The sequence below is a fragment of the Lutra lutra genome, chromosome X (assembly GCF_902655055.1).
Source record: "Lutra lutra chromosome X, mLutLut1.2, whole genome shotgun sequence".
Lineage (NCBI taxonomy): Eukaryota > Metazoa > Chordata > Mammalia > Carnivora > Mustelidae > Lutra > Lutra lutra.
The window spans coordinates 47798822-47810247 of NC_062296.1; the positions used below are offsets into that span (position 1 = coordinate 47798822).

An 11426-nucleotide genomic window follows, 5' to 3' on the forward strand; every position below is an offset into this window, starting at 1 on the left:
ATTTTCCAATATTCTTTGATCTCTAATTGCATACTAAAAATTTTGATTACTATATCTTACCAAAAACAATACCATCTCAAGTAAAACATGTCTAAAATTAAATGTTATCTCTTTATTGGAAACAAGGCCCCCCCTTTCAAATTTTTCATATCTATCAATGACACATTGAATTCTCTTTAACCTAGACCTTGGTATTGGTTTTGCACCTTCCCTCCCTTATTTTTTGCACCTTGCTTGCTCTGAGGTGGCACCAAATCCTGATATTTGTTCCTTTGAAATCATTCTCATAATGATTCCTTCCCTTCCACTACAAGAGCCATATTGGCTATTGTCTTTGCTCAGGTGGTTCCTCTTGCTTCCCTTCCCTAGTTTAAATCCTATGCAATCTTCAAGGCTCAAGTCAAGTCCCAACCCCTGCTGTAATACCTTCAATGTTCAAGCTTTTATGGATTTCCTTTTTCTCTGAATGCTCACAGCGGTTTCTAATCTGTACTATATAATTTGATAGCTAATAAAATATTTCCCATTATTCTTTGCTGCTCTATTGCTATAGAGATATCTTGAAAGCAATTTTCCTGTTAGTTTTATAAAGCAAGGTTTATACTTCACTTTTCTCCTGTATTTTTCATAGTGCATACACCAGTGCTCAAGCTCTCAATATATACTTGCTATATTCAAATTACCAATATTCTACTTTAATATAAAAAGGGATTGTCTTTTCTAAAATATAAAAAGTATATTAAATATGGTAAGGAAAGTGTCATTTTACTTTTTAAAATACTACTTTAACATGTGTATGTATGTGTATGCACATACACACACACACACACACACACACATATATTTTCAAAAGGTATAAATATAAGCAAACTAGGCTTGATATACTCTCAGAATTTTAGCTAAAAGGCAGTAACAATCCGATTCTTGCCAACCAGAGATTTATCTTTTTTCATTAGAAACTCAGCACTTAAAAAAAATACTTAACTCAAATAACCTTGGGCATACATTTCACTTTATAGCTACTAGGAAAATGTTGAAATGGCTGCTGCTGAATAAACACCTCAGCTCTGTTTCATAAACAAACTACTAAGAACTGTGAGTCCACAGAGGTTAGACAAGATCACCTACCCATTATTGATTAGTGATAGGCATTAGCCAAGATGTGGGGATTTTCCAGCATTAGATAAATGAGCACTTGGGAACTTCTCACACTGTCCATTTTATCAACTTCATTAAATATAGAGCCTATTCTGTGTTTGAAGCTGTCCTAGCTGGTGGTTCCTAATGACTGCATTTTATCTGTCAAGTGTCTTCAAATTTTTAATTTCTTGGATGATTCTTTGGAGTAAAGGAAACTGAGACAAAGAAGGGTGGGTCCTCTTAGTTGCTCTTCCCTTCTCTCTCCCTCCCCACATCCTCATTGCTTTTAATCTTTTTGGAAATGGCTACACACCAGACTTTGAAAACCTTATACAAATGAAAGTTTATGTGTTCAGGTTGCTTAAAAAAACAGATAAAACAAGTAAAATTCTGCCATTAAGAAACATGATTTTACTAGAAAACTATGTACTTACAGTAACAATTCTTTAGTGTATACATTGAACTTTATTTACTATACCATGAAAAAGAAAAGTCTATGCTATGAAATTCAAAGATATTTTCAAAAATATTATAGTTAAATCTCTTTAATATTTTATATGAAAATAATAATGTCTTGCCACACTGTAAAATAGCAAGTTACCATAGCTTCCCCATTCTAAAATCTTATAAAATATTTACCTTATACAAACACATATTAACAATGCATCACTGTAATTCCTCAAAGACAACTGTTTATGGAAAAGGCATTCCATTAACTGACCTGAGAAGTATCAATAATTATAGTCTAAGTATAATAATTGCTGTCCAAGTTTTTGGAGAAATGCACTGTTTGGCAAACTTGGCCATCTTTTTCAATTCTATATGGAATAACTTTAGCTCATAGATTAATTTTAGTGAGACAATTTTATAAGAACTGGTAACCTATCATCACTACTAACTTCTATACAGATCTACTATGAAGGGTAAGTATCTGTATGTTCATTTTTAAAAAGATTTTATTTATTTGAGAGAGAGAGAGAATGGGTACAGAAATGGGTGACAGGGGATGAAGGGGCAGAAGGAAAGGGAGAAGCAGACTCCCCTCTGAGCAGGGACCCCAATGCGGGGCTTGATTCCAGGACCCCAAGATCATGACCTTATTCAAAGGCAGATGCTTAACTGACTGAGCCACCCAGGCACCCCTGTATGTTTTAAGTACTATAAAGAATGTGACAGGGTGCCTGGGTGGCTCAGTTGGTTAAGCGACTGCCTTCGTTTCAGGTCATGATCCTGGAGTCCCAGGATTGAGTCCCACATCAGGCTTCCTGCTCAGTGGGGAGTCGGCTTCTCTCTTTGACCCTCCCCCTTCTCGTGCTTTTTCTCTCTCTCAAATAAACAAATAAAATCTTTAAAAACAGAGTGTGATAATGCCTATAAATAAAAGATCTCATGAGATATAATTATCCTTGTATTTCAATACACTGGATCCAAATACTTATCCTAGAAACACTAAGAAGAAAAGTAGTAGATACTAAGTTATATCACTCAGATGTATAGTATCTCTAAAACACTTAGTATTTCCAAGAGGCATTTTATTGTGTCTGTTTCTATAAACTCAAAACTGTAGAGTTAATTTTGCCATATATTTTTTAATTTGGAAAAAAATCCCCAAATATCCATTCATCCTCATCATCTTAGAACTGGAATTACAATTAGTGTGGTTAGCCCATTCTATTTCTTAAAAAATTATAATTAATTCCATGTTAAAAGATTAGCATCTTTTAAAAGTAACTAGAAAGCCAATATGCTAAGATGATAGAAATAGGGGTATTCTGATGCCTTAACAAAGATATCAGAGGTAAGGCCATCTCATAATCCTCATCACTGGGACTGGTGATATTACTGTACCCATATTGATCTTTGCTCAGAATCAGAAGTACTCTCCACAGCATGATTCAAGTAACTGGTATTTGTTGAGGGCCTAAAATATAGCATACATTATGGTAGGAATACTGAGTGTTACTAAAGTGAACCAATATTCCTTCAACTCACTTTTACTGATTGTCTACTTCAGGGCAAGCACTGTGCTAGGCCATGAGGATTCAGAGGGCACTAAAAATTGTTACTGCTATTGCAGCTTACAATTTAGTGGGGGCAGAGAAGACTTGCAGGAGGCGGTGATATATGGAGAGCTGGGGTAAGGGCAGTGGGTACTGGAATTCTAGGTGGAGGTCCTAGCTTGAGCAAAGGCAAAGAAATAAGAAATAGCATGCTAGGAACAGGAAAATATAAGCCATAAGGGGAAATGTCAGCAGATTAGGCTGATAGATAGGCAGGGTCCAGTTCTTTAAGCCATGTATGGAGCTTAGATTCTATCCTGTGGATAAAGGGAAAATCACAGAATGGTCTTGGGCAGTAAAATGGCATCTCAATCTAGCAGCAGGCTGGGAAATGGATGTGAAGTTGACAAGGATGAAGACAAGTTGATTGGTTAGGGTGGTAAAAGGGGCTCGAATCAGGGAAGTGCCGGTAGGGAGAAAAAGAAGAAATTTTTAGGACATATATTATTAATACTTGCTGATAAATATAAGTGAGAAAGAGGAACCAAGGATCAATAATGAGATAGGTGGAAGTATACTGAACTGAGATGGAAAACAGGAACAGGAGGGACTTTTTTTTTTTTTTTGAGGGGTTGGGATGGAGGCATAAGGGGATTGGTTGGTGGGGGGGATAAATTCTGTTTTGAATATGCAGAATTTAGGATGACAGTGGGCTGTCAGGCGAGGAAGCCCAGGTGAAAGTCTCAGCAAAGTGTGGCACAGAGATAAATATTTGGGAGATGTCAGATAATTGAAACCATGAGAATCACGATGAGATCATCTAGGCAGAATAGGGAATGAGAAGAGTAGTAGGTTGAGAACAAACTCAGAGACCACTGGTATTCAAGGGTCAAAAGAGTAAGAGAAGTCCATGAATGAGAGAGTTAAATAATCGCCAGAAAAATACAGGAGACCAAGGAGAGTGAAGTGGCCAAGGAATTCTTAGGTTTGTTTGACTGGCAAAATGTTTTTACATCAGAATTTGAATACCTTTAGGCAAAACATATACTACCTTCTAGTTCAACTGAGACCCCATTACTCATGGTGCACCATTTTCTATGACCTCTATCACCTCTGAAGGTGTGTGTGTTTGCGGCCCCTAGAATAGAAGCCTCCAAAAAAGAGGGAGTCGTTATAAGTGTCATATACAGCAGAGAGGACCATAAAGAGAATGAAAAATGCCCATAAATGTAGCAACATGGGGCGCCCGGGTGGCTCAGTGGGTTAAAGCCTCTGCTTTTGGTTCGGGTCGTGATCCCAGGGTCCTGGGATCGAGCCCTGTATCGGGCTCTCTGCTCAGCAGGGAGCCTGCTTCCTCCTCCTCCTCTCTCTCTGCCTGCCTCTCTGCCTACTTGTGATCTCTGTCTGTCAAATAAATAAATAAAATCTTTTAAAAAAACGTAGCAACAAGAGGGTCATGGTGCTCTTAACAAGGCTAGTTCTTCCCCACCCCTTGGGCTGTGGTCAAGGTGGCAGAATCCAGGTTACAGAGGAGTGAAAAGGAAAGAGGTATGGTGACTGTAGCTACTCTTAAGAAATCTGGAGAGGAAAGGAAGGACAAGACAGTAGCTAAAGGGGAACATAGGTCTAGGAAAGCTCTTATTTTGTTTTTAAAGAAAGAGAGAAGATATGAATATGTTTATAGGCTGATGCAGAGAGGTAATATTAGAGAGATGGGGCTACCTGATGGAGCAAGATTTGGGAGGCTGGAAAAGAAGGGTACAGAAAGTACAAGTGAAGCAGTGAACTTTGGACAAGTGAAGGAACTCTTTGACCTCTGAGGCTGGAAGAAGAGAGCATAAGAATTCAGATCTAATTAAGATCTAGTGCAGGTTTTTCAGTAGGAAAGTGACATGATTAAACTCTGTTTTAAGAAAATTAGTTTGGCACCAGCATGCGGAATGTATTGGAGTGGAAAGAAGTGGCAGACTGTGACAATAATTCAAGCAGGAGTTGATGGCAACCTAAACTAGGGTAGTGCCAGCAGAAATAGAGAAAACAAAAAGTTTAATAGACATTTCAAATATATGATGATATAATTCTGGGATAGAGTGGCACTTGACAAGTCAAGGAAAAGGAAGAGTTAAAATGACTCAAGGAGGGGTGCCTGGATGGCTCAGTCATTAAGCATCTGCTCAGGTCATGATCCCAGGGTCTTGGGATGGCCCCAAATTGGGCTTCCTGCTCTGCAAGGGGCCTGCTTCTCCCTCTCCCACCACCCCTGCTTGTGTTTCTGCTCTCGCTATCTGTCTTCCTAATAAATAAAAATAAAATCTTTAAAAAAAATGACTCAAGGATTTGAAATACTACCCCAGAAGATTAGAGTGGTGGTATCAGGATCAGAAATGCGGCAACTGGAATGCACAACCAATGTGGGGAAGGAAAATGATGGCTTAAGATATACTGAGTTCGAACCAATGGTTCTCAAATTTTAAACTTAGAAAAGAAACAAAGTCCTGTATAGAAGAGATGACTGCACAGAGAATGGAAAAAATAAGAGGTAGGAGAGAATAAGAAATATTTCATTCAGATAGGACAACTCTAACACTCACATGCCAGAAAAAATTTAACGGAAGCTGATTATTTTAGATGTTTCAGAATTAGATTAACTACTTCATAAGGATCATACTTTACCTGATACCGCGAAAGTTTCACTACCATAGAAAGGCCAGTTTTTCAGATTCAATAAAACTTTCTCCTAAACATTTAATGTTTTTTTCAGATCTCAGACATTTAAGATCAAATGTGCTTTTCAGTTGAGAGAATGTGTACAACACAACTAAATAATTTTCCAAACTATATACATTGGTTAGTGGTTCAAGTACTGGTTTGCAGCTTTTCAGGTTTTGGCTTCAGTTAATACCAATAGCTTCTTCCAGCACTACTACTTCACACTCCTAATTCAGAATTTTTAAGCTGGGTGGGGCATTATAACTATCACAAGGCCCTAGATATGGCAAGTGTCAGCGCTTTGCTTTTAACTGAAAATAGGTTGATAAGTACTTCACCACCATTGTGTGAAAAGTACCACAAATAAGTTTCTATTAACTTAAATTCTGTTTCCTTGTTCCTCCTCTGTTTTCTGAGTGTTAGAAAATAAGGAGGGGGACGAATATTGGGAATAAAACCTCAGCTCCTGGGGGAATAATTTATGTAAGTATTTCATATCTGCATATTTAATGTTTGGGCATACAAAATCTCCTGTGAGTATCTCATCTCAGAGGTGAAAGGCTTTGGAAACCATTTACCCCACACGCCTCATTTTTACAGATGGAGAAATTAAGGCCCAGAAATAGGAAGTAACCTGAGCAAGGTCACAGAGCCAGTAAGAAGCAAAACTGGGACTAAGTTCCAAGAGTCGTCACTCTCAATCTATTGCTCCTTTACGTTTCACAACTACCTCTTAATCTGAACTTCTAATTGTGTGATATTTAATGAATGTCAGAATGAATTATCAAGACATGGAAAGGATTATTATATTCATTCATATAAGTATTAGATAGGAAGGATGGATGAAGGAATATGTGGGTGGGTGGATATATTTTAATATTATTCATGAAACATGTCATATTTCTGTTTGGAAGAATCCAAGCCTAGGTCTTATAACATGTCACAGCAGTCACCGTGTTCCACTACACACCAGTCTTAGCCGCAAAGAATCCTCTGGTACATCCTGCAGTTTAAAGACTATTTACTTGCGGGCATATACAGAAGCTCTACTCCAATCCCTCTGGCTCTCAAACCTCTAGCCTCTCTGTCCTATACTCACTCTTTACCTGATGTTGGTGCATCACATTTGCATTCTCCTCACTTCCTTTACGCGTATCTCCCTCGGTTTCTCCATCTAGACCTGGTGTCCTTTTCTAACTGTATGCCTCAGTCAGCCCTCCCCCACCCCAGAGGCCCCTCGACCACCTTCTCATTCCTCTGTCGACAAATCTCAGCGTTTACAAACCCCATGGCCCCTCTTGCTTACACAGTGATGTGGCCGGCGCCCCGCACCAATACAGGATCGGGGGCATATCTCCGCAGATGCTCCTCACTCACTACCCGAGGCGGGGGCGGTGTCTCCTCCTCCTCCTCCTCTTCTTCTTCCTCGTCCTCTTCTTCTTCCTCGTCCTCCTCATCTTCCTCGTCGTCGTCGGGCCCCGATACCGACGACGACGACGGCGAGGACGACGACGTTGCCGCTTCTTCTTCCTCCTCCTCCAGTTCCGAGATGGTGTCGAACTCCGCCATGTTGGGCAGCAGGATGCTCATCACGTGACCTCTCGATCGCCGCCACCCTCACGGAGCAGAGTTTGAACCTGCAGAGGTGCTGTAAGAGGAGGGGGAACGAAATGAAGAGAAAGAGGGCGGGGGTAGGGACAGGATTTGAAGAGATGCGCCTGCGTGTTGAGGCGGACGAGGTGGGGGGGGGTTGGAGGCGGGGGCACGAAGGCGAGAGGAACAAAATCAATCTACGCTTGCGCGGCTCTAAAGGAAAGGGGGCGTTAGAGGTGAACTCCGGGGAATTATCGAGGCCGGGTCTGCGGGTTCTGTGCTTAATACTACTCTTTAGACTTGCGCTGCTTGGAGTCGGGGGTCATATCTTCTGGCTTTATTTCCCATTAATTAGTCGTGAGTATTATTTTCCACACACCCCCCCCACCCAGTGCAGGGAATGCATATTCTATAACGTGATGTTAGAACTTTGCCCCAGATATCTCCAGCTATATACCAACCCCTTACGCATGTTTGTTCAGCATGACGCTTTAAAATACTTTTGCATCAGAATTTTGCCACCCTGGGAGGCATTTTTCATTAACATTTTACTGAAGAGGAAACTTTGTATTACTACTTCTACTCCTACTGTAATACTTAATAAAAGACTTAGTGTCTGGGACTGTGCTAAGCACTCTTTGTGTATATCTCATTTAATACTTTAAAACTGCATGGGATATGTACCAGAATGATCTCACTTTACAGATGGGAGACCTAGATGCACGGAGTATAGGTAACGTGCCCAAGGTCATGAAGTTATTAATGGTGGACCTGGTTTTAAACTTGGGAATCTCTTCTTTTTTCAAAAAGCCCAGTACTCTTAACCAAAGGGCCACCCTGCCTGACGTTGTTTGGAAGGGCTTTGTAGAGTGGTACCTTCTAGGCTGTTTCTTGAAAGGTGTTTGAAGTTTGGAGTTGTGTGTGTATTTTTTTTTAACAGGGAAGAAGGCCATGGAGGGGGTGGAGGGAGCATTCCAACCTAAGGAAATATTAATTAATATTGTCCATCTTCCAGACACTGAGCTAATCTCTTTCATGTACAGTATCTGTTAACCCTTAAAAAATCCTATAAGGTAAGCATCATCATATCTATTTTATAGCTGGCAAAACTGAGTCTCAGGAAGTTCAAGTAATTTGTTAAGGTCTGTGGTAACATTTTGTCTAAAAATTTTTATTTTAAATATTTTTTCCTATCTTCTCTATGCCCACAAAAATGTTGTAGGGATCGCATATTTTGAGTTTCCAATCCATGTGTCAAACTATTTAATACTTAGCAGCAGCACAGAAATCCTTGTCATAGTTTGGGGATCATTAAGACAGTAAAGTCATGTAGCTGCTTATTAATAAAACAAATCCTTTAATCCAGGTATTTTAATATCAGCTTCACTGCTCTTTACGCTACACTACAGCTCCATTCCAATTTGATGGTGAGACTGAGGAAACAGACATAACTGCACTTTATTTTTTTAAAGATTTATTCATTTATTTGAGAGAGAGAGAGAATGCGCAGGGGAAGGGGCAGAGGGAAGGAATCTTCAAGCAGACTCCAAGCTGAGTGTGGAGCCCAACATAGGACTCCATCCCATGACCCATGAGATCATGACCTGAGCCGAAACCAAGAGTCAATCCCTTAGCCAACTGAGCCACTCAGGCACCCCATAATTGTACTTTAATTTAAGTATTACTTGAGTATACTCTAGTGGTATAGCAATATAAACAGAGCATTTAGGATGCATGAGGGGGGAAGAAATTAGTTTTATAGGCAGCACTGTTCAAACTATTATTATCAATAAGTTTGTGTTATTAAGGTGAAAAAAATGTTTTGTACTCAATACCTTATTTTTAGAACTTTAAAAATATGTTGCAACACTATCAATAAGCAACAAAAGTTAGTTTTTATACTATAGAGAACTTTGCCTACTAATCTAAAATATTTTACAAGAGCCTTCTGATAGGGCAGATACAATATATCTGCTTTACTTGGATATTAATAAAAACTTGTCATATGTCATTTATGGGAGTGAAATACTTTAGACTTAAGATCAAAACCATATTTCAGAGCAGTTCTTCCCTTTCAAAAAGCAAAAAAGTCATAGGCAATACCAAAAATTTTCCAAACATGTTATATTATCCATAAAAGTCCACTAAGTCACTGACTAGAGGGAAGTATTTTGCTGATTATTACTTATATGGTAATTTCTCCTTTTCACCAGTCAGGATTAGGATAGGAAGGGATATTTGAAGGAGAGAAAGGGAAAGGAGTATAACGGGTGGACTTTGTGATAAGTGCTAGTGAGATACTGGAACTATGGTAAGAGTGAAGAAATGATGGCTGTGGGGATGGGAGAGAAGGAGAGGGAGGGGGAAATTATACCGCCAAAATGGAGAGTGGTCTCTGACATTTACTCAGATGTCAAAAGAACAAAGCAGTGCTATTGCTTGAAGAAACTCACAAATATGGTCTGCTTTCTTGCATATACACTGTGCTGAAAATGCATTTTTAATTCCGAAAGTAATTTATTTTGATGAACCATAGGAGAATTTGGAATTGGGCAAGCTGAGAAAAACACATTTTTTAAACACAAGGAGTAAACACAAGGAGTGACATGATTTTTAAATGATAGTTTAGCAACCATCAAGAATACTAAAGCTAGGAGTGGGTGGAGAAGAAAGCAGGCCATATAACTTTCTGTCTGATGAGCTAAGCAGGGCATGGGAGTGATTGCCCTCTCTGATGGATGGGGACTTGAGGCAAGAGGTCATAGGTGTAACCATCAGAGGGGGTTTCAATCTTAGAACATCTGAGAAGAAATGTAACTTTTAAAAGAGTCCTCTCCTCCCTCCTTCCTTTTCTCTCACTCACTCTATTTCTCTAAGTGTACAATTCAGTGATTTTAGTTAATTTACAGAATTGTACAACTATCACTACAAACTAATCTTAGAACATTTCTGTCACACCCAAAAGAAATCACTATTCCATTTTCAATCATTCCCCATTCTGACCCTTAGCCCCAGGCAATAATTAATCTACTTTTTGTCTCTAAAGATTTCTTTTCTGGTCATTTTCAAATAAATTGGATCATGCAATATGTAGTCTTTTATATCTAGTTTCTTTTGCTTAGCATATTTTTTTTGAAGTTTATCCATGTTGTGTCTTGCACAAGTACTTCATTCCTTTTAATTGATAAATAGTGTGTCATTGTAAAGGTATATCACATTTTGTTTATCCATTCATCTATTGATGATATTTGGTGTGCTTCCACATTTTGGATATTATGAAAATGTTGCTTTGAAAATTCACATACATGTCCTTGTGTGAACATAGGTTTTAATTTCTCAAGGGTAGATATCTATGAGAGGAATTGCTGGGTCATATGGTAAGAGTGTTGATTTTAAGATAACTGCCAAACTGTTTTTCAATGTAGATCAGTTTGCATTCTAAACTGGAAATGTATGAGAGTTCCATTTTCTCCACATTCTCTCCAACAACTTTTATGTTCTTTTTTATTAGAGCTATTCTTTTTTAAAGATTTTATTTATTTATTTGACAGAGAGAGATCACAAGTAGGCAGAGCCAGGCAGAGAGACAGGGGGAAGCAGGCTCCCCGCTGAGCAGAGAGCCTGATGTGGGGCTCCATCCCAGGACCCTGGGATCATGACCTGAGCCGAAGGTAAAGGCTTTAATCCACTGAGACACCCAGGAGCCCCTATTAGAGCTATTCTTGTGGGAATGAAGTGTATCACATTGTAGGTTTATTTTATATTTCTCTAATGACTAATGATGTTGAACATCTTTTTGCGTGCTTGTTTTTCATTATATACCTCTCTGATGAAATGTCTATTCAAATATTTTGCCCATTTATAAATTAAGCTTTTTTTCAAGATAATTAAAGATTCACATATAATTGTAGGAAGTAATACAGAGGTCCTGTTTACACTTTACTCAGTATTTCCCAGTGATAACGTCTTGCATAACTATAGTAC

General features: G+C 38.9%; 1 protein-coding gene across 4 annotated transcripts in view; it reads right to left on the reverse strand.

Moving 5' to 3' along the window:
* Window positions 1-7597, reverse strand: part of CHIC1 (cysteine rich hydrophobic domain 1) — a 74916-nt gene extending 67319 nt beyond the window's left edge. Inside the window, exon 1 of one of the 4 annotated variants that reach the window (XM_047716118.1) lies at window positions 7156-7590. In XM_047716118.1, coding sequence (XP_047572074.1) covers window positions 7156-7439 — 284 coding nt within the window. In that variant the 5' untranslated portion in view covers window positions 7440-7590. Of the gene's footprint in view, window positions 1-7155 lie in introns of all 4 variants that reach the window. The other 3 variants (XM_047716116.1, XM_047716117.1, XM_047716115.1) reach the window with 3 other exon arrangements.
* Window positions 7598-11426: the final 3829 nt, after the last annotated feature.